Source organism: Lethenteron reissneri, chromosome 27, assembly GCF_015708825.2.
Source record: "Lethenteron reissneri isolate LAM-NWPU_2019-01 chromosome 27, ASM1570882v1, whole genome shotgun sequence".
NCBI classification, from domain to species: Eukaryota; Metazoa; Chordata; class Hyperoartia; order Petromyzontiformes; family Petromyzontidae; genus Lethenteron; species Lethenteron reissneri.
The window spans coordinates 5,162,296-5,186,525 of record NC_083805.1 but is presented as its reverse complement, the minus strand read 5'-3'; the positions used below and the strand labels follow the sequence as shown (position 1 = coordinate 5,186,525).

The following is a 24,230-nucleotide window of genomic DNA, read 5'->3' as shown; positions in this document are numbered from 1 at the left end:
AAAGAGCTCCACCAACCACCCCCTGGCACCGTCGCGAGACGGCGATATCGGATGGACTCGACGTCTGTGTGCCTAATTCGACACAGGGAGAGGAGCAAGTCGCGGCCGTGCGGCGCAAAGTTGGACTCGTTTGTAAACTTCCTCGCCTCGCTGCGAGCTGCGATGAAGGATAGGATGCAGGAGTTACGTGCGGTGAGTGGCGCAAAAGGGATCGCAAAATCTTCGTTGTTTTTCGCCGCGTGTCTAGAGGCCGAAGCGGCAGCTGCTACCACTGAGCGCCATCGGTGGTACCACGGACAGCGCTCACGGATACGATGTTGAACCCAGTGGCTTCACCCGCCACACCCATTTAACTGAGAATAATGCCACGAGTATTATTATTATTACCATTACGGTTATCGTGATCGACGTGATCTTACACGGGTGTACTCGTCACGTACGTGTTAAACTACAGCCTTTTATTCGATGCGTAGGTTTACGTCGCGTATTGTAATTTTTTTTGCAAACGTGTCACTGCGTCGAGCCGTCGGATGACTAAGCTCGTGCAATGTGTTACTCGACGTGCGATTCGCGTGTTGGCGGAAGCATCCGACGATGTCCAGCGACAGCGACAGTGCAAGCGAATCCGTTGAATATAGTGCACAGTCGTTCTCTCCGTTTCCCAAGTAAACCAAGCGACGTTGTAAACAACGTCGCAATATCAAAGCGTTAATGGAAAACTCACTCTGCCAGCGCCCCACCATGAATCAAGCCCGAGGGGCCTGTTGTTGTCTGGCCCTTGTCGTGATTTACAGGACGCTTGGAGAAGCGTTGACACGTTATACAAACGCGTTCCTATATGTAAACAAAAAACATTGTACTTCAAGTTTTAAATCGGCGCAGGTAGCGTTTTATTGGTGTACAATACACCCCAGCGTCCACCACCACCAGAGCCATTCACCAGTGTAATGTGTAACGGCGGCACAAGTGGCATTTGCGAGCGCTCCATTCAACGGGCGGCAGGAACAGCAACAACAACAACAACAGCAGCAGCGGCGGGTGTGGTTTACCCCGAAATGGAGATTGAAACGCATTCAATAAAATATGTCACGGTGGGAGACGCCAGTCGATCGCTTCACACTCATCGGGATAAATGGCCCCGTGCAATAGAATTGATACCAGAAATCTTTTTTTTCTATACTTATTGCACACGGAAGCAGTTCCGTCGGTTGTTATTGCACCCAGGGGAGATTTGCAGCGAGCCAAACACAGCCATTCTGCAAACAACTTTGATTGAAGCTGGATGGAGGGAGGGAGGGGGGGTTACAAACAAAATATTATAATCATACAATAAGGCATTGCATGTGGGCATCATAATATCCACGTTGAAGGACGCAGAGATGTATTACACAAAGCACGGACGTGAAACGCATCCTGTATTTGAAGACCGTCCGTGAGTGGATGCATGCATGCACACACTGCGTGGTTGTGCTAATGTAATAAGCTGTTAACGAGAGTGTCCTGTTCACCTAATGCCATTAGGGAAAGGACAGCGATGACGAAGACGACGACGATGTCACAGTCAATTTGATCCGAGATCAGTTCATGGATGAGTTCTTCAGTCAGGTAATAATGTTGACACACGTTTCATCTCCGCGCAATGCTAACATTCTGGGACAATATTACCAGTCGTTTCTGTTGTTGTTTGTGGTGCTCGCGTGAGTACAACACCCACCAACATTCATCGCTCCAGCAACAACTTGAGTAAAAAGTAGCAGTATTGTGACGTTTTTGCAATCGGGATGCCAATGCCCGTTATCGATCAGCCACGGTTAATCCACTGCCGAATGAAGGTCTCTCCAAAAAAATGCCTTGCACCTGCCCACGAGCTGATTTCTTCGCTGCCTTATCATCAGTGGACATCTCCTCTGGAGGAGCGTTCCGTTACATTGGCTGCCACTCACGGGCAGTGTGCTTGGCCGTCTCTTCCATCAACCCTTCCTAGCGACGTGTGCTTCCCAAGCCAACGCGGTGTTGTTGCTGTTGTTGTAACAGTTGGGAATGGTGGCATTGCCCTCAGTGGCGGCTCCTGCAAAATCTCTCAGGGGGGGCAAATGTCTGGATGATTGATAAGGATAAGGTCCACCCATGCAATGGATAAATTAACAGCTTAAGCATGTAAAGGCAACTTCACTTCTTTAATATTAATGAAAAATAAAGTGACTCTTACAATACATCTTGTTTGTTTCTATACTCACTATTAAAACAAACCACTCAAGTTTATTTTATTAAAGATTCCACTAGGTAGCGACAAATTATATTGTTGGATGAAACGTGCTTACGTATGATGACGTAAGCACGTATGATGACGTAAGCACGTTAGGGCGAGCCCTCCCGGAAGCCATAGAGAATGCATTGCAGCGCCCCCCGGTCGAAAAAAAACATCTTTGAATGTAAGTCTATGGGGCCACTCGGGGCGATTCTCAGCCGGAGTGAAATCGCCCAAAAAGAGGCGGTACTCCACAGAACGTGACATGACGCTGATTGGACTATATCCAGAGGCACAGTGACGGCTAGCGTGACTCTGTGGTTGAATGACATTGGTGGTGCGTCGCCCAATCGCCCTAATGAAGAAACCGCCCCTGATTGCCCTGCGTACGTTTTCCACTTGTTCAACGTGCGAGTCCACGCCACGGCTTACAGTGCCTCGAAAACAACAGAGCATCTGGCTCGCGTGCGTTGTGTGTGGTGCGTAATGTGCTGTATATTGAACTTCTTTCGCGCCGTACGTAGCCAACCGAGCTAATCGGAGGTGCAGTCGAAGGACCTGATGTGCGATGCACCACCGTCTGATGGTGTTTTGTCGTCGTCGTTTTTTTTTTTAGGTGGAAGAGATTCGAGACTACGTTGGGAAAATAGCACAAAATGTGGAAGAAGTGAAAAAACGACACAGCTCCATCCTGGCGGCACCCAACTCCGACGACAGTGGGTGGACCCGAGTACTTTCGCACGAGCGCGCACAATGTGGACAGCGATTAAAATTGCTCTCTTGCGAATTACGCGAGCCCATTTGAAGGATAACCCTTTATTTGTTTTGTAACGCGTGGTGGAATCACGCTGCGTAGAACGAAGCCAACTTGGCACAACGCGTACGATCGTGGCGGACCTTGCGTGCCGTTTGCCGCTGTTGTTTTTCAGCATTATTTTCTTGCACATCTCCTCGATATGTTGATGAAGCAAAGGCATTTGGAAGATTTTGCGTGCACCGATTAATGACTCGTGCCATTGCTCATGGGGGGGGGGGTGAGTCTATGGACTAAAATACAGATTTAATGTTTTCACTGGCCCCTTCAGCCTTTTTGCTAACTACTTGAACACACAGTGGAGGGCAAATGACTTGACATGGCTGAAAGAAAACGAGGTAGTGCACCAAAAGGATAACCGAATGTGCATTTAATTAATGACTTTATTGGCGAGAATCGCAGAACCGGCATTACTGCCTCCGAGTGCGCGTGCAGATTGTCCGGTGCGGTGTTCGCTGCACGTCCGTTGCATTGACGCATTGTAGTTTCTCCTCCGCAGAGACGAAAGAAGAGCTGGAAAAGCTCTTGGCTAACATTAAAGTAACGGCGAATAAAGTTCGCTCAAAGCTGAAAGGTATGGTGATTGCATCAAAGGTTTTTGTACATTTTGTATCGTGCGTACATTTTTTTTTTATATTCATAACGCGCTTCTAAATAAGTAAAAGTAACGGTGCAGCCTTGAAATTGCTTGCTCACAGCACTGCTGGTGGAAGGGCCTCCACACTGATGCCTCGTACATTACAGAGAGAAACGTGAGTGACGATGACAGTCAGACGAATATTTGTAGCTCTCGGAGCATGGATTTTAGCAGAAGCTAAGTGCAGAACATAACATTCGCTGCATTTTCTCTTTTGATTTGTTTTTTTTTTACCCTGGATAACAATATCCCAGTATTTGGAATATGTTCAATTGTTAAAGTGTTTTCTGAGATATACTCTAGTTTACAAGAGTAATTGTACATTGAATATGCCGTTAAGATGTTTCTTACGTGATATTAAAGTAACTAACATATGACACGTAAATGTTGCAGCAGGTCGCCCTATACGCCATTTTGGCAATCATCGTTTGATATGTTTCTAGCTAAATAGTGTATGACTTTCATGAAAATCAGGTGAACAACTTGATTTCTACGAGACACATTTATATTTTAACAAAAATGCTTTGTATAACGTAGCAGCGTTCATTACTTAGTAGGTAATAACTTCCGTTGTGTACACATTTAAAAAACACACATTTTTGAAAAGAACATTTCTTATTCGATTTGGAATATGCAATATGGCAATGCATTATACAGCGATTCGTTGTAATTAACTAACACACGGCCCTGATATGCACTCACTCTCATTCGATCTTCTCGAATAAATCTTACCAGCAAAGTGATATTTACATCTCCTTCATGGCTACCTCTCTCTCTCCTCTCCACCCCTTCAAAACCCCTTGCCTTCCACTCCCTCACTCTTTTGATCCTAGCAATCGAGACGAGCATCGAGCAGGAGGAATTAGCCAACAGGTCATCAGCTGACATGAGGATACGAAAAACACAGGTGCTCTGCTTGACAAGGGCATTGTCCACGTTGTACCATGGGCTGTTTGTTCTCCGCTGCAACGGAGTTAAATTTGGACCGGGCCTGGGTGATGACACATCTGTCGCTATGGTGATAAGTCGCAGTCATTATTTTCGTTTTTTGCTGCCCGAGTATAATGTGAGATCGACGAGTGGACGCCTCCATCAGCTAAAGGCAACGCTTTTTGGTTGACAACAAAAAAACACGAATTAGCGTCTAAAAATAAATTAACCATGAGGCAGCCCATTTATCAGTGTTTCATTCACTGAGATGTTGCGACAGATATACTTGTGCCGTATGTATAATGCACAATAAATGTGAATACAATGTTGTTGCCATTCATAGAAACAAGCAAACTATATGTTGGCTGCCAGACCTTGAATGTGAATGTATGTTTGCATGCGTTGATTATCACGATTAAAATGAACAATTCTCATTCATGCCAACCTTTCGTCGATCGCGTGTTGAGGCCTCGCAATCCCGTGTCACTCATGGGGGCGGAGGCGTCGTTTGCTGATCATACTTCACCAACCTGGCCACCATGGTTTCGTGAAGCATGGGGGGGGGGTGCGTAGGGGGTTCAGGACCAGTTCAGATTTGAATTCACCACTGATGTTGACCGTGGCCAGGAATTAAACTCGGTTGTTTTTTTTCCCGAGTTCATAGCACAGTGCGCTCATGACTAAGCCACCACGTGACGTTGATATTAACGCGACCAAAAATTATAACTGGCCAATTTCACGTAACGGAAAATATGAAACAATGTCTCACCAAGGGAACAACGGGGCAACACGATGCGTTACAGCCACCATGTCAAAACGTGAATCTGGCCAAACACTGTATGTTAATAGGGGACAGTTGGATCACATTACGATTGTAGGGGTGTCAGGGGAAGGATTCCCACCAATAGATGGGTTAGTGGGAGGGGTGATCGAAGAGATATAAGGAGAGAACGGGCGGGAAGAAGGGGCCTTTGGCGGGAACGAGATTGGGACGGCTGGGGGACAGGTGTGGATGGAAGGGAAGGAATAAAGGACGAGACCCCTGCAATCTGGTGTCGGCTCCTACTTTACATCTGGTGGCAGCGGTGGGATCTCATGGCTACAAAGAAAAATCCCCGCGGGAAAGAGCCAAGGGAGGAGGAAGCAGGGGCCGGGGATCCTTCCCATCCCGGGCAACAAGGGGGCCTGCTATCAGAAGCAGCAGCAGGGGGCCCGGATCGCCTGGAGGACCCCATGGAGGACCGCATGGCCCGCGTGGAGAGGGCACTCTAGGAGCTCCTACAGAGGCTCCCTATGGGGGACCCGCCAGCACCGGGACCCCCACCCCCACGCGTACTACGGGAGGAGAGGCCACGGGACCCGGAGGCCGACCAGCCGGCCGGGCAACCAACCTCGTCACGCCAGCCGCCGCCGGTCCCGCCAAAACCCCCAGGGCTAACCACCCAACACGGAGAGCAGGTGGCCGGACGGCCGCGTCGGCTGGGGCCCGTCGACAAGTTCGTGGCTGAGGAAGAAGACTGGGAGGAGTTTGTCCGCCGATTCGAGGCTGCCTTCCACGCTCTCGAGTGGACAGACGAAGAGGCACTACGAGCGCTGCCATCCGTTCTGGGCAAGGAAGCACTCGCCTCTTACACCTCCCTTCCCTCGCACAGCAAGACCACGCTACAGGCGGCCTACGAGGCTTTGGGGGAGATCTATTGCCCGGCGGAAGGAGCCTTTAAACGGTTCCAGGATCGCCAGCGAGGGGCTAAAGAATCCCCTTTATCCTACAGGGGTGCACTGCTCGTGTTTGCGAGGAGAGCTTTCCATCGCCTGGCTGAAGAAGCGCTCGAGGATCTCGTGGTCGAGCACCTCATCGCCTACGCTTGCCGCGCCGGCGTTGTAATGCCCGTGGTGACGCCGGGGGAACGCACCTTGCTGTGGGCTGCCCGGACCATCCAAGCCCACGAGCAGGTCATGGGCCGGGCGCCACCCGTGGGCCCGGTAGCTGGCGCGGCGGGGGGGAACAGCCGAGCCGTTGCCGCGGCGCTACTGGGTCCAGCGACACCAACCGCCGAACCTGCACCGTCGCCACAGGCTGCCTGTGGAGCAGCTGGGGACGGACCCCCGACGTCTGAGACGGAGCCATCGCTACGGGAGGTGTACGCGGCGATCCGGGGACTGGCGGAGCAGAGGGACCAGGGGCGCGACCAACCGCCGCGTCGCTGGCAGCCGCCTCTACAACATCGCGCCGAGCCCCCCCGACGGAACGCCCCGTGGGTCTGCCACCGTTGTGGTCGAGAGGGGCATGTGGCGAGGGGGTGCCGCACAGAGCCGGAGGCCGCCAACGTCACCTGGAACCCGCCGGGGCCGAACGCCGACAGGATCCAGGCGAGTGACGCCGTCCTGCCCGGCCTCTCGGTCGGGCCGAGCAATTATAATTCCGACGCCGCGAACTTACCGGGAGTCTCCTCGGGGTGGGCGCCGTCGGTGTCGTTCCCCGGTCCCCATTGTCCGGGTCGGGGGAAGGGGATCGCGCCGTGGATAGCGCCGGGGCCTGGGATTGCGTCGCGACCAGGGGTGGCGTCGCGACCCGGAGTGGCGTCGCGAACGGACGTGACGTTGCATCCGGGAGTGATGTCGCGGCCAGGAGTGGTGTCGCGGATCGCGCCGGGAATTGCGCCGGGGCCGTGGACCACGTCGGGGATCGCGCCGAGGCCGGAGACCGCGTCGGGAGTCGCGCCGGGGCCGGAGACCGCGTCGGGAGTCGCGCCGAGGCCGGGAGGGACGTCGCGGGCGGACGTGACGTCGCGGGCGGAGGTGACGTCGCGGGCGGACGTGACGTCGCGGGCGGAGGTGACGTCGCGGGCGGAGGTGACGTCGCGGGCGGGCGTGGTTTCGCCGGCGGGCGTGACGTCGCGGGCGGGCGTGACATCGCGGGCGGGCGTGACGTCGCAGGCGGGCGTGACGTCGCGGGCGGGCGTGACGTCGCGGGCGGGCGTGACGTCGCGGGCGGGCGTGACGTCGCCGGCGGGCGTGACGTCGCCGGCGGGCGTGACGTCACCAGTTGCCTGCGACGCCGGCGAGTTGCCAGGGGCAACGGCCCGGGGGCGGAGGCAGCCCACAAGATTGACAGTGCGCCCTGGAGCAGTTCCACGGGCCGCCTCACCACCGCTTTGCGGCAGATTGAGACGGAACCAGGGGGACCACGCCCCCGTGACAAAGGGAAGGGAGGGGAGAAGGGGCTCACGGGAAGGCCCACCCCCCAGTCCCCACTGCCCCCTACAATGGGGGGGGCCCCCCACACCACAAGGGGGGCCCATCCTACGTCACCAAAGGGGGGCAATTTGCACCACATAGAGAGCCCAGCCCGCAACCCAGGGGTAAGCCCACACTATGTAACAAGGGCGCGTTCACCCTGCTGCGACGCACTCCAAAGGGAGGAACCCCATCTTCAGTCCATTCACATCCATCCCCCATCATTTCACCATGCACCACAGGATAACGAGACGCCGCCTGGTCAGTGGCCGGACTCAGCCACACAATGGAGGAAGCTGGCAAGGCGGGTGGTAGCGGCCACGTCAGGAACCTCGGTCCTGGTCGGTGAAATCGCGGGAGTGTCGGCACGTATCTTGGTTGATACGGGGGCATCAGCCACGATCATCTCGAGCACCATGCACGAGATGCTGCCGGATAAAATCCGACCTTTAGTCCCCGTCAAGACAACGTTCATTGCAGCAAATGGAGGCAGCATGGGCTTCCTGGGCCAGGTTGAAGCCCCGATACAAATTGGGCAGCTTTCGGTAGCAGGACCCATCCTTGTCTCCGCAACATTGCCCGTACCCTGCCTGTTGGGGACGGACTTTCTGAGGCGGATGCCAATGAAAATCGATCTGGCCAATGGGCGGGTGGAAGTCCAGGGAACGCATCTCCATTTCCTAAATGCGGAGGGAGCCAGCCGGGGTGTACCCTACGTGCAGGCTCTGGTCAGTAAGTCTGTCTCCATTCCCCCGGCAGCCCAGATGCTGATTCCGCTGCAATATCGGTCTCCCCTCGTGACAGCCCGACCAGACTCACCCATCCTGGTGTCTCCGGCATCAGCTGCCATGGATCGCCATGCGCTGGTGGGAGCCGAAACTATTGTACAGAGGAACCAGCATCTGTTCATTCAGGTGCTGAACACCTCCGATAGAACAGCGACGGTGCAGGAGGGAACAGTTCTGGCCCACGTTAGTCCCTTGTCACTAGGAGCCCCAGGGACAAAGCCCGAGCTTGTAGGCAGCATCAGCCAGTCCGAGGACAGAGGGGCCGAATCGTGGATGGACCAGCTGGCGGGGCCTGAGCCGGGATTGCCGCCCGACCAGAAACAGCAGCTGCACTCATTATTGCATGAGTTCTCGGACGTGTTCAGCCGGAGACCGTTCGACCTAGGGCGCACAAATCTGTCGCAGCACCACATTAACACGGGAGATGCCGCACCCCTGCGCCAAAACACATATAGAATGAGCCCAATGGAAAAAGGGCACATTCAACAAGCGGTGCAGGAGATGCTGCGGGCCGACATAATTTCTCCATCCTCGAGTCCCTGGGGGGCACCGGTGGTCCTAGTCAAGAAGTCAGACGGGTCACTGAGATTCTGTGTGGACTTCCGACGCCTCAATGCCGTCACGCTGGCCGACGCATATCCCCTACCACGTATTGACGACTCATTGGATGCACTGGCGGGAGCAAAATTTTTCAGTACGCTGGATTTATTGTCCGGGTTCTGGCAGGTCCCACTAGACGCGGACTCCTGGCCTAAAACAGCGTTCCGGACACCACAGGGCCTGTTCGAGTTCAACTGCCTGCCTATGGGCCTCCAGACTGCGCCGGCGACGTTCCAACGCATAATGGAGTTGGCCTTAGCAGGCCTCCAATGGGAAACGTGCCTCATCTACCTGGATGACGTCATTGTCTTCAGCCGATCATTCGAGGAACACATTGACCGATTACGTCAGGTATTCCTGCGGTTCCGGAACGCGAACTTGAAGCTCAAGCCGTCGAAGTGCCACCTTATGCAGTCGTCGGTACGCTACTTGGGCCACGTCGTCAGTGAGTCTGGAGTGGCTACAGACCCGGAAAAGATGGCCTGCGTGAGGGCCTGGGCTGTTCCCACAACGGTTCCAGAGGTACGCCGGTTTGTGGGTTTCGTTTCTTATTACCGCCGGTTCGTACCCAACTTCGCAACCATTGCCAAGCCCTTGCACGTGTTGACGGCGAAGAACCAGAGGTTTTATTGGGGCCCTCTGGAGGAAGAGGCATTCCAGCAGCTGCGATCACGTCTGACAGATGCACCACCATTGGCTTTTCCGGATTTTGGCCTCCCCTTTATCCTGGACACGGACGCCAGCGATGTGGGCATCGGCAGTGTTTTGTCGCAAGTCCAGCAGGGTCGCGAGGTGGTTATCGCCTATGGTAGTCGCGTGCTTTCATCAGCGGAGCAGCGCTACTGCGTCACACGTAGGGAACTCCTGGCAGTCGTTCACTTCGTGCAGCAATTTCGACCCTACCTGTATGGTCGCAAATTTACGGTCCGCACTGACCACGCAGCCTTGCAGTATTCGCTCCGCATCGACCAGCCTTCGGGCCAGCTGGCCAGATGGATAGAGCGCCTGCAGGAGTACAGGTACCAAGTAGTGCATCGCAAAGGGACCAGACATGCCAACGCAGACGCATTGTCCCGACTGGCGCCCCAGGGCCCTTGTGCATGCACCACAGGCGGGGCACGCTGCAAGGAGGCGAGGCCGGAGGGGACAGTCATCGCTCCCGTACGCACGGCGGAGGACGCACAGGGTGAGGTCCAGCTGACCGACCACGACCTGGGTCTGACCTTGGACGATTGGCGACGGCTACAGCTGGAGGAAGCCCCACTGCGAATGCTACGCGCCTCAGCAGAGGCAGGGGGGGAGGAGTACATCGTATGGGAGGACCTCCTCATGCGATGGGACCCGACAGGGCGCCGACGATGCCTGGTAGTTCCGGAGTCGCTGCGTCAACAATTGGTTATGGACGTACACGGCCGCCAGCTGCTGCACCTGGCGGGGCGGAAGACACTGTACACATTACAGAGTCGGTACTTTTGGCCAGGTATGACCGCTGACGTGCATCGATGGGTCGCTACCTGCGTCGAATGTGCGCGGCGAAAGCCTGCCACCCCGGGTAAGCCGGGCGCCCCTACAGCCCATCACGGTGACCAGGGTCAACGAATTGGTTGCGTTGGACATCCTGGGACCACTGCCGGTCACGCCACGGGGAAATAAATACCTGTTGGTCGGAGTCGAGTACTGCACGAGGTGGCCGATGGCGTGGGCCCTCCCGGACCAAACGGCACAGACCATCGCCGATGCCTTCGTGGGAGGCTATGTCCTTGATAAGGGGGCACCGGAGCGGTTGCTCACGGATCAGGGCAGGAATTTCTCCTCACAGCTATTGAAGGACGTCTGCTCTATCCTGGGCACTAAAAAGGTCCGAACATCTCCGTATCATCCCCAGACCGATGGGATGGTAGAGCGGCTTAACCGCACCATAGCGGCCATGCTGTCCCAAGTGGTGGACGAAAACCATTCCGACTGGGACCTCCACATTCCATCTGTCTTAGCGGCGTACAGGGTGGCCCCACACGCGGCGACGGGGTTCTCGCCGTTTTTCCTGATGTACGGACGGGATCCCGTTCCGCCTATTGAGGTGCAGTTGACGGACATTCCCGCAAGAGCCGACGCATGGCCGAAGGCACTAAAGACCTCCCTCATTTATTTGAGAGAGGCCCGCCAAGCAGCCGAGGCCGCATCGGCCACGAGCCAAGAGAGTAATGTACGGATACGGGAGAGGACAGTGACAGCCAAGCCCTTCAAAGTCGGGGACCAGGCATGGCTACACTGTCCTCAGGTGCCGGTTGGCCTCTCACCAAAGCTGCACCGACCCTGGAAAGGGCCGGTCGAGGTCATTAAAGCACTCCGACCGCAGTGCGTCCAGGTCCAACTGGGTAAGCGACGATGGTTTGTACACCCCACCCGCCTTAAGCCATACATCTCTCCACCGTCATCTTCACCAACATCACCACCAACATCACTGCCAACATCATCATCATCCCTACCCAGGCCAAGGTCGCCGACCACCACGCGCCGACCGGCAGGGGGTTCGGTGGCCTGTGTTCCCTTGTCACCTACAGCACCCCATGTGAGGCCTGACGGAGCGGCGGCACGAGCGGGGGCCGGAGAGACAGCGGCGCCGGGCAAGGCGACACCGGCACCACCGAACCAGGGACCGCGACGAGAGGGCCTTCGAAGGAGGGGGCCGCCACGGTCATCTGCTGCCTGTGGATGTCCGGGCTGTTACGGGATGCTGGCTGGAGACCTGGGCAGGCCGCGCAATTGATTTCGTTGTGTTATGTTGCATTGTATGGTTGTGGGGGGGGGGTAAGGGCTGTCGTCACTGTCAGTGGGGGGAGGCATGGGGAGATTTAAATGGTCCATGGGGGAGGCAGAACCGAGGACGGTTATTTTTTCTCCGGGGGGGGGGGGGTGATGTAGGGGTGTCAGGGGAAGGATTCCCACCAATAGATGGGTTAGTGGGAGGGGTGATCGAAGAGATATAAGGAGAGAACGGGCGGGAAGAAGGGGCCTTTGGCGGGAACGAGATTGGGACGGCTGGGGGACAGGTGTGGATGGAAGGGAAGGAATAAAGGACGAGACCCCTGCAATCTGGTGTCGGCTCCTACTTTACACGATGTTACACACTTTTGCAAGAACTCGGCTTTCGCAAATACGCTGCTGTAATCATTTTTTTTTAATTGCTGAAATATTTCTGTTGTTATCCCCCCATATTTCCGCCAGCATTCGACGTTGTCTCGCAAGTTTGTAGAAGTGATGTCCGAATATAATGCCACGCAGTCCGACTACCGTGAGCGCTGCAAGCAGCGCATACAGAGGCAGCTGCAGATCAGTATGTGAACACGCATGCCGTGCGCACACGCACACACACGCACGCGCACCCAACTACACACATGCTTCATACACCAATGGACGATGAGGCCCATGTAAATGTGTGAATGGGATTATGATCGAGGGTAATTGAATGTGGAATTACAATGATTAACGTGTCCCATGTCTTCTGTCTCTGGCTCTCTTTGTCTGCACAGCTGGGAAATTAACCACGAACGAGGAGTTGGAGGATATGCTTGAGAGCGGAAACCCAACGATATTTTCTTCTGGGGTGAGGACACAGTGGGATTAAACATTTGCATTTTGCGGTGACCCCCTTAATTGTTTAAAGCCAGAGCTTTGAGATTCCATTACGTAAAAAAACTCATAAAATACACAAAGGTGCAGCGCTGCAATTGCCCGCTCATGCCGCTGCTGACGCCTGTATATTTGGATTAAGACGTCGTAGGCTTTCGCGACCAATATCATCCATAATACAGGCTTTTTGGGGGGTTAGATCGCATACATATATAAATCTGGCTGCCACCTGATGAAGCTAGTTGTAATTACTGGTGAAACGTCGTACTCAGATTGTAAATGTTGTGAATTTGGCGCGTTTTGTTTCCCTAACAAACCCTTTACTAATTGGCTGTATCGGGTGGTGGTGGTTTTAATGACAAATTGATATATTTACACGATCTAACCCAAAAAACTGTTTTATGGATGTATTTTTAGAGTTTGGGTGTTTTCCCCATAGTCGCGTGGATTTTTTTCTCCCGGTCCTCCGGTTTTTGCCTCCACATTTAGAATTATTTAGATTATTTAGCTGCGATAAATTTTCCACGTGATAAGCCACTTCGTTGAGCTATCATTTGTGGCCAGGTCGCTTCTGAAAGAGAAGCTAATGGTTCAGTGGGCTTTACCCAGTAGAATAAGGATAATTAACATTTCGATTTAAAGCTTTTGTGACTGCAGGGATTCATATTCTTGGTTTTTTCGGTAAAGTCACGTAGAATTGAAATAATAAAATAAAACATAATAAAATAATTCTCACGACGTTTCGGCCACAACGCAAGTATCCGTCCTCAAGTGGAGAACAGGTCTGTCGAGAAGGCAGAGTCTCTGTTCTCCACCTGAGGACGGCTACTTGCGTTGTGGCCGAAACGTCGTGAGAATTATTTTATTATGTTTTATTTTTATTATTTTATTATTTCAATTCTACGTGACTTTACCGAAAGAACCAAGAAGAAGGATAACTTAGTTAAATTTTGTGTGATTTGCATACCTTTCATATACTTTGCACTCCTATCGTGCCTTCGCATTGTTCGTTGTTGGGAATATCTGACCCCGTGACCCTATTGGACATCTGTGATAAAGAGCTTCACAGCTCATCGGATTTCTCCAGATTAAATACATATTTTGACGATTCTGCTAGAAGTGCCTCCCACTAGAGGCTGCGATATAGAGAGCCCCTCTATAAAATATTTTTGTAGAAATGTGTAGCCTTGTTTTATTGTTTCAATGGACAGTTTTTGCAAGGGTAACTCATACTTAATTGGGCAAACCAACCTAATTGATTGACACTGAGGTCATCTAAACGTAATATTTATATATGCTACTCGGTATATGCTAATAGGAAGAAAAAAACTGTCACACATGTCAATTAAAAACTGATCGTTTGTTATCTTTATTAAAAATTTGTAGGGCAGCCCAGTATAGAGAATCTGAAACTATTATCGGTTAATCTCTCTGCCCTCTCTGTACTCATGAGATCTGGAATTGGTGACAACGTTAGTTAGTAAGGCAGTATTAATAATACTTGCACTGAGTTTTTTTTATTTTATATCATTCTGCATCACATTAGTCCATCGGAGACCACTTAGGGTGAAGTGGTGTTGAATAATTAATGTATGGTGAGCTGTGTGACACACTATATATGTTTACAAAGTGCACGATATCATCACATCCAGTGCGCTAATTAAATGACAGAATCCATTTAAATTTAATACGTTGCCATTCACTGGTAGAATTCACAATTGGCGGCGATTGAGAGCTATATGTCATCATTTCAGCGGGGATACGGAGATGTGGGACAATTGTATTAATAACGCGAAAACAACGCTGGGCACGGTAGGAAGAGCGCGTGTGTTGACGCTATCCAACAAAAAAGATCGATGAAGACCTTTTGAAGCAAAATATTGTACCGCATGCTTTGTGTTGCACGGAAATTATTGAACCGATTTTGTAACAAGGCTGTTTCACCTGGATTTCAAAAAAATTATAATCGTTTACAGATTTCTCCAATGTATAAGATGCTTCGGAGAGGAAGACACACCCCAAACTTGTCCTTATTTTTTTTATAATATTATACAAATCTGGTCGCACGCACGCACACCCGTGGTTTATAAGGCCTACCCCCAACTTTTGCTTTTAAATAGACGGTGAAAAAGTCCGTCTTATAACACTATGTGCTTCTTTTCCCAGAATAATACTTTTAATGAGGTTCTTACTGAATGTAATTGTTAATTTCATGTTACAATCTTCTTGTTCAATCAGGTTTGCCTGTAGCTTTGTGCTTCATTTCCAATTTCGAGAATGTCATCGCAGCGTGTGGGAAAGTCTTTCTTAGATGAATTTGGAAAGTTATTGCAAAATCCACTTGCAATTTTTTTTTAATCCGTGCAAGTATACCTGGAGAATGTACCTCCATATCTCTCCTCTCACCTGGTTAACCTATTGTCTTCCCTGCTCTGCAGTCAGATATATCACTTTAGAGCAGAGGTGAGGAACCTTTTTTCTTCCAAGGGCCATTTGGATATTTATAACATCATTCGCTGGCCATACAAAATTATCAACTTAAAAATTAGCCCGTTATATTTGGTCAAACATTTAATTAACCCACCCCTAATGCGATGGCTGGAACTGCTTCTCTTTAGTGAGATGTGTGATGTTAGCTGGTATTCATGTTGTTGCTACTCGCAACTGCTTTTCCAGGTTTTCTCCTCGATTTATTGAATTTCGAGTCCCGCCTGCGGTTGCCTTGGCAGGGCCACACCAAATGATTTCACGGGCCTTATATGGCCAGCCGGCCGGACGTTTCCCACCCCTGCTTTAGAGGTAGAGTACATATGTGCAAGGCTCCCTTTTTCAGGTCTGTCTTGGGTCATAGAGTTTTCTCTCACTGAGCACTACCTGATTGGAACCAGTTATATCCGAGTATGAGCCTGCTTGTATCCGATCACGTCTTTTAATCGAAGGTAAATAATTACTACTAGCTGTTTTGCTATTTTTGCTAGTAATGCATGCTAACGGGTGTATATTGCAGTAAATCTGAAAACTTAAATAGAAAAATTGTTCAGCTCATGAATATTAATGAGGGGCGGGGGGTTGCCCCATGTGGAGTGACGTCACCCGCTAATGGTTATTGGGGAGGGGTGCGGCATGTGGAGTGACGTCACCCGCTCATTATTATACATGAGGGGAGGGGTGTGGCATGTGGAGTGAGTTCGTGTAAATGTCCACGCGGGCATGAATATTAATGAAGGGGGGGGGGGGGCTTTTTTGCAGTGACGTCACCCACGGATGTAGCACTGTGCTGTGTAGATTTATTTTTTACCGCCACTTTCTGGAAAGAAACGTCATATTTGAAGCGACTTTGCGTAATAAATTACTTAATTCAGCACAACCTTCCTCTGCGTTAGTGTAAAATCCACCCACTCATGAATATGAATTAGGGGGGTGGGCCTCGTGTGCAGTGACGTCACGCGCGGGACGGACAGACATTCCTGGGTGATTATAGTAGGTAATAATTACGAGATTCATAATGTACCCACGAGTGCCACAAATTGTGTACTTACATAATTTCACGCGAATGGAACACAGTTTTACAACGTGTTATCACTTTCATTTAATATTACCTTCCACGCCATGTGTATTGCGTTCTAGTCAGCAATTGTAGTCTTTCGATACGTTGTGTATCATCAATTGTCTGTTTGCTGTGAACTGACGTGCTGCTGCTATCTTGCCAGGACCTCCTCGGAAAACCCCCCCCCCCCCAATAAAAAAAACACGTGAATCTTTTTGTTAAATGAAGAAGATGAAGACGACGAATTTCGATTTAAAGCTTTCGTGACTGCAGGGATTCATCTTCTTGGTTCTTTCGGTAAAGTCACGTAGAAGGGAAATAATAAGATAATGAAAAGAAAACATAATAAAATAAAATATTATTATATTATAATAAAATAATAAAATGAAACTTAATAAAATGATATAATCATATTTTATTTCACTATGGTTTATTTTTATTATTTTATTACATAATAATATTTTATTTTCTTATGTTTTATTTTAATTATTTTATTATATAATAATATTTTTTCCCATTACGTTTAATTTTTATTATTTTATTATAATATTTAATTTTATTATGTTTTATCTTTATTATTTTATTATAATATAATAATATTTTATTTAATTATGTTTTATTTTTATTATTTTATCATTTCCCTTCTACGTCACTTTACCGAAAGAACCAAGAAGATGAAGACGCCGATGACGACTCGTGCCGGTGACGATCGCGATGAATGACGACGTTCGCGAACCCTGTCGCGCAGATCATCGTCGACTCGCAGATCAGCAAGCAGGCCCTGAGCGAGATCGAGTCGCGCCACTCTGACATCATGAAGCTGGAGAGCAGCGTCCGCGAGCTGCACGACATGTTCTTGGACATGGCCATGCTGGTGGAGAGTCAGGTGGGGATGCCAACACGGCGGCATAACAAAAAAAATACCTTCCCATGAATGTCTCGTGCCCTGCATTCTTTATCCAGGATATCTATAATAAAGCGGTTTCCAGGTTAGGCTGACATTCAGACCGTCCTTCCCCATAAAAAAACATGTCTGTACGTATGTACGTTGAACTTCCTTCGCACCGTGCGTGGGCAACCGTGCTAATCGCAGGTGCGGGGAAAAGACAACAAACTAAACACGAACAGCAGTTCTAAAGAAATGAATTTTCAATCTAGGTTTAAAAAAAAAATCTATATACCAGAGGAGGGGGGGGGGAGTGTTTCCATCTTCAATAGCCGCTCATATCAGCCCTGGGCAGAAGTGTTCTCTTCTAGCTCGGACCTCAGCCTGAATGTCGCGTGCAACGAGCCTGAGCAGACGTGCTCCGCAACAGCTGATTATCGAGTCTGTATGTATGTTAAACTTCTTTCACGCCACACCGTGCTAATCGGATAAGATGTAATGCCACGCAAAACTGTACATTGCGCGTACAATAATAGCTCTCGAGGCTTACACAGACCCATCAGTTAAATTGAACGGGAATTTGGGGCAATTGTGCTCCACGTAACTCATGCGGTTCAGTCCACACACAACTTCCATCCGTAGCGAGTGCAGCTTGCCCTTTGTGGATACAAAATCTGCTTGCGGTTTCTATTTTTGGGGGGGTGGGGGGGGGGGCTCTACCGAAGCGGACACCGATCCTTCTTCTTTAACGGCAACTTCGCTTTTGCAGCACGTTCATTCTTGGCTTCGCGGGGAAGGCGTGTGTGCACGCTTGACCGGGCTTTCCGGCCAGGTTCATACATCTCTCCTCCGAGTGCGGCACGCTGCGTGCGTTTGGCCGTGCAGCCGTTGATTTGGAGCGCTCCAACCACCCCGTGGTTTCTCCCTATTCAACGGACTCGTCTATCTGCCGGTGTTTGGTTGGCGTGGCGTGATAACGTCCTGATTACTGGCATTACCACCTGAAGGAACACCACCAGCGTATCATGCGAAATGGACAGCCTCTATCATATAATCGACCATTGCAAAACATCGCCGGTTGAGCAAGGCACACAGCATCCGGTTTGAAAAATGCCGAGGTCGTTGCTAAAACAGAAAAGTACTTCGCACTAACGCACGGGACAACAAGTGTTTACATGCTCCATGGGCAAATTTGATATTTTGATGAGTCAGCAGTCTTGACTGCAAGGCTAACAGTACATAAATAACGCTGTGAGATTCACTCATTCAACTTCTGGAGATGCCCCGCGAGAATGTGTGCGGAAAGATTGAAAAGCACGCTTGGGTTGCATGCGGGAGTGAAAACCAACTTGTCAACTATAGATAGTACGTACACATTTATTTGTTATTGTTTACAACGTTCTCATTTTACGTTGAGTATTCATGCGATGGCGCTTTGAGTTGCAGATGTGTGCCAGCAAGGCTCCATTTGTGAAAACAAAAAATGAAATTGACTTGAACTTGACAGTGTTAACCGTTATCTAGTCAAACTTTAATATTGCTGTTTGTTGCTGGCTGCTTGTAATGTTCACCTTCAGACACTTTGCTCACCTACTGTGATGAATACAATAACCTACAACTATTATTTGTTTCCAGCCAGCGCACACTGTTTTGAGCGATGAGTTTCTCATCTCGATTTAAAGCTTTCGTGACTGCAGGGATTCATCTTCTTGGTTCTTTCGGTAAAGTCACGTAGAAGGGAAGTAATAAAATAATAAAAATAAAACATAATAAAATAATTCTCATGACGTTTCGGCCACAATGCAAGCAGCCGTCCTCAGGTGAAGACCAGGTCTGTCGGGGAGACCTGGTCTTCACCTGAGGACGGCTGCTTGCGTTGTGGCCGAAACGTCGTGAGAATTATTTTATTATGTTTTATTTTTATTATTTTATTACTTCCCTTCTACATGACTTTACCGAAAGAACCAAGAAGATGAGTTTCTCATCGTTCGTAGAGAGCGTGGTAATTGGTTTACGATTAAAACCCACCTTCATACCACGTGCCCCCCCCACCACCACCTTGCCATACACCGGCACCCATGGATACACGCGCAGGGAGAGATGATTGACCGAATTGAGTACAACGTGGAGCACTCCGTGGATTACGTCGAGCGAGCTGTCTCCGACACGAAGAAAGCTGTCAAATACCAGAGCAAGGCCCGCAGGGTAAGTACACGCAACTGCCGTAAGGTGCACATTAGGTGAACAATCCTCAAACACGCCCCCCCCCCCATTCCCCCCATGCGCATTACAGCAATTGGATTTAAACGCCACCGTACTGTGGTTCGCTTCAGCAAACTACCACACAAATCACGTCAATTATTTGGTTTAATTCGTATTCTTTTTTTTCGAAGCGGGCTCCCTTGTAAATGTATTTAATGGACTGTGCATGCGGGGCCTTCAACGTACAAGACATGCGCCATTATCTCGAGGTCAACACCTCTTTCTTACAATGGGAAATCCCATCTCTTGTTTTCCCCAAAAAGTGGGATTTTTTTTTTGGTCTCTAATGTTATTTTCATGAAACCATATATTGTGGTATTATGACATTGTAACAAATAGTTTTGAGCCCTCTGTCAATCCACCGCAAGTTGAAGGCCTCCTCAAACAGTGGCGACCGTGTGAATTGGTTTTCCGCACTTCCCCCAATGTTTACCGTGGTCAGGGATTGAACTCAGGCCACCGGGTTTATAGCAAAAAATTCACCGTGCCACCACTATTGTGAAATGATACGAAACATTTCGATTTAAAGCTTTCGTGACTGCAGGGATTCATCTTCTTGGTTCTTTCGGAAAAGTCACGTAGAAGGGAAATAATAAAATAATAAAAATAAAACATAATAAAATAATTCTCATGACGTTTCGGCCACAACGCAAGCAGCCGACTTTACCGAAAGAACCAAGAAGATGATACGAAACACTTGCATTAATGTTCATGTGATGGGATAAGCAACCTCTTTCAGACGTCTGAGATTGCTAAACAGGCTTGTGTGGTCTTGTTTGGGTAAGAACATTGATAGAATGATGAATACATATTTACAGTCATCTCTAATCGTATTCTCCTTTGACAAGCTGCACGCTCACAATACGTACAAGACGGCGATCCGACAGTTGCGTTTATATTAAGTGAAGAAAATGCAAGACGGAATAAATTATCTTTCAAATTCAAGGGGAACCGTAATTTTATCCCAGGTTACATAGCTGTTATCGTCATTTGAATGATACGTTGAGAACTGTTGGGAAAAGAAGAGTCATCACAGCAAATCTTGTTTTGGCAGCGTGCCTCCCTGGTGCTGCATAATCACCGCAGAGCGCCGTGATGTGTAGTTGCTTCTCTAAACATTCTGATTTATATTCTTGGTTCTTTCGGTAAAGTCACGTAGAAGGGAAATAATAAAAATATAAAAGAATACAATTCTCACGACGTTTCGACTGCAACACAAATTTTCTTGCTGTGGATTTCACACCTGATGATGATTGCTTGTGTTGCAGTCGAAACGTCGTGAGAATTTTTATTGTTTTTAATTTTATTATTTCCCTTCTACGTGACTTTACCGAAAGAACCAAGAATATGAATCCCTGCAGTAACGAAAGCTTTAAATCAAATTTCTGATTTCTATTTTAGTTACAGTTGTTTTCTGCTCGAGATGATGCCGTTGTGCAATGGTTAGCACGCAGGACTTCCAATCCCGGAGTCACCGGTTCGATCTATGCCATTGCAACGATGGTGCAAGTTGTTTCAAGTCCACCTCTATCTCCCCAGCAGTATAAATGGGGACTCCCCTCCACACTGGTCGATCGGCAGATCTCGTGTTGTCGGGGCGAAGTGTGCGTACTCCTACACCTACCCCAGCACATTCTTGGCCAGCTTAAAAGAGTAGGTCAAAGATGCCCTCCAGGGGGGATAGCTCCAACTAGCGGAGGCGCTCTTCCAGCAGTGGCATGAACAAGATATAATTACTGGGCTGCATCTTTACCTTTTAGTTGAGTGATTTATGATTAAATATCTGCCAATGTACTCTTGTGGGCATTTTGTTATTTGTTGATGTTGTTTTTTTTCTTCCCCCCTCCCCCGTCGGCGGTTTGAACGATGCAGAAGAAGATTATCATCATCATCTGTTGCATAGTTTTAATAACTGTGGTCGCATCTACGTTTGGGGGAATTTATGGATAAACATTCCACCGAGAGCACGTGCTGGCTTTTACACCTGGTAAGTGTCCCAATATTATAACCATACTCATTGGTTCTTTCTGTAAAGTCACGTAGGTATAAAATAAAATAAATCACGACGTTTCGATCGCAACACAAGCGGTCGTCCTCAGGCGGAAATAATATCATCCAGCAGTGGAACTGCTGAACCAGCGAGAGAGCTGTTACAACAATCATCTTCTCTGTGGCTTTTCGAAACGACACGTGGTTATGTTCACATTTGCGTTTGTATGTGCCACTGTCGCAGTTCAGGACCCAACATTCACAAGTTGATGTTAGCAACTTATTGTCTTATCTATTGCTCGTTTAACTGTAACTGCATGCATAATCATATCTATTTATTTTCTGCAGAAGCTTGAGACTGATCCTACTTTTTGGAGAGCAATGTTTCTGTTTGATATTTTTAGTTTTTTTGAGTGTACGGTTATATTGTTAGCATCAAAAAAACATCTGTTCTATAAATCATCAGCTGATTTTAAAATGCCAGCATTGGAAAGCGCTACATTCAGCATCCATATGATTATGACGCTTGATTACCTGTAAAAGTCTCACTGACTCATTTGACTTTTTTTCAGGATGATCCTGCCAAGTTTTTTTGCGGTCGAGGGCAATGGTCGCCATGCGTAATCCCATTTTAGTAAAAAAAAAAATTGTCATTCGTTTTTTTTTATTTGGCAACTTTGGATCATGACGCCAGGTACACACAATGGCCTACTCTTGCGAATGACGTCACGGGATATTTCACTTCCACTGTGTAAAGCAGACTGAGTGTAGTATTTGACGGTTAATACACCCGCAGTATTTACCAGGGTGGTCACCGGACTCGAACCGCGAACCTCTACAACAAGCGGCGAACGTGTTACCGTTGGGGCCATGATCTGTATTACCTTAGCAAAAACACACATTGATGGCACCCTTCCTCGCCTGTGATCGACGACTTTGGCTGCAGGAAAAAATACGTAACAGTAATTATTATTATTTTTACAGCCCTTCGTCAATACACCGCTGGATGGAAGCCCGCGTCAGTCGTGGGAATTGTTTGTCTATGCTTCGACAAGCCGCTTAGTGTGGGTTGATGAAGAGGTCGCGGGGGTGCCCAGGACAGGTTGACAGGTCGTTCACCACTGATGTTCGCTGTGGCTCGCATCGGGCGATGGCTTGATGTTTCCTACCTCGCCAGGTCTCAAGGAGGACCTGGGTTCGATCCCGACCCAGACGACGCCCGTATGTTTGGAGTGTCCTGTTCTCCCCATGGTCGTGTGGATTTCTTTCACAGGTCCTCCGATATTACCCTCCACATTTATTTGATTGCTAGAAATTTCCACGTGATGCATCACTTTGTTGAGAAGTCATTTGTGACCAGGTCGCTTATGAAAAAGAGCTATATAGCTCAGTGTGCCTTGCCTTGTAAAAAAAAATGTGGAAATCAAACTCGGGTCACTGGATTCACAGTGCAGGGTGATGACCACTCTACCCCAATATGGAATGTTAGTTAGTGCTGGTGATATTATTTCTTCCCCACACACATTATTCTTTGGCCATGTCAAATTTTTCTATTTTTGTATAAAATGTGAAACGCGGAGCTTATATTGCTTTTGTATTTGCTCGTTTTGCTGTTTAACAGCAGATCAACGTATGCAGTTTGGTACGTATGTTGAACTTATTTCGCGCCGTGCATCGCCAACCGTGCTAATCGGAGGTGCGAAATCAGAGGGTATACATATACAACATTAATATTCTGCAACCCTCTGTTACTCCACTGCTAGATGAAGACATCCCGAGTCCTCGTCAGTCACGGGGGTTGATCAGCCATACTTCACCACAGTGGTCAAAACTGATTAAATTATCGCTCTCCACTGATGTTAGCCATCGCCGGGAATCGAACTCGGAGGGGCAGATTCATATGGCAGTGCACTATCCGCTGTACCAATGCGCCACCCATCGAACGTTTTCAACTACTGTAATGCGAATATGTCCTTCAGGCAGTTTAGGAAAGTTTTTTTCTACACTGTCACGCACAAATGGTTTTATGGCATTTTAAACATAGGAGCAGACATTCCTCACATATCACCAGGTGGTGCACTTCAGATCTGAGACCCACGTGGTCTGATGGAAGAGGGCTCCAGGGGGGGCTGGATGGCACACTCGTTGCTCGCCTCAACACCTTGACTTTGAAAATGAAAGTGCAATCAACTGCCCATTATCGGGCGTAATCAATCAGTCAGTCTGCACGTATAACTTCTCATCTTATGTAATGCATATTCTTAGGTTTTTTTCGGTAAAGTCACGTAGGTAAAAACATTAAAAAGTAAAATAAAATAAAAATCACGACGTTTCGGAGGCAACACAAGCTTCCGTCTTCAGGTGGTACCATCACAGCCACGACAGCTGTATCAAGTAAATGTCGTGATTTTTATTTTATTTTACTTTTTAATGTTTTTACCTACGTGACTTTACCGAAAAAACCTAAGAATATGAATCTTTGCAGTCACGAAAGCTTCAAATCTAGAATTATGTAATGCACTTCACGTCAACAAAGACATTTCAGAATGCTTCATATCAATGATTACCAAATTGCTTAGAATATGTAAGACGCTATTTTACTTTAAAAATATCAATAAGAAGTGTGTCCTAGGCAATACAATTTAAAACTTATACAAGCTTG

At 48.9% G+C, this 24,230-nt stretch overlaps 1 protein-coding gene across 1 annotated transcript; it reads left to right on the top strand.

Moving 5' to 3' along the window:
* On the top strand, positions 1-23,787 carry LOC133348421 (syntaxin-1A-like). Its single transcript, XM_061561215.1, has 11 exons — positions 1-192; positions 1,522-1,605; positions 2,865-2,964; positions 3,562-3,636; positions 4,533-4,606; positions 12,480-12,588; positions 12,785-12,858; positions 17,180-17,317; positions 19,412-19,522; positions 21,452-21,566; positions 22,141-23,787. Exons 1-10 carry the CDS (start codon positions 52-54, stop codon positions 21,527-21,529), a joined length of 984 nt encoding a protein of 327 aa, XP_061417199.1. The 5' UTR covers positions 1-51; the 3' UTR covers positions 21,530-21,566; positions 22,141-23,787.
* Positions 23,788-24,230: the final 443 nt, after the last annotated feature.

Bases quoted from the DNA above. Each gene is read 5' to 3' on its own strand.
- LOC133348421 (XM_061561215.1), top strand. From the start codon at position 52: ATGGACTCGACGTCTGTGTGCCTAATTCGACACAGGGAGAGGAGCAAG. The intron at 1,606-2,864 runs GTAATAATGTTG...TTTTTTTTTTAG, and splicing joins TGGATGAGTTCTTCAGTCAG to GTGGAAGAGATTCGAGACTA. The intron at 12,859-17,179 runs GTGAGGACACAG...CCTGTCGCGCAG, and splicing joins CAACGATATTTTCTTCTGGG to ATCATCGTCGACTCGCAGAT.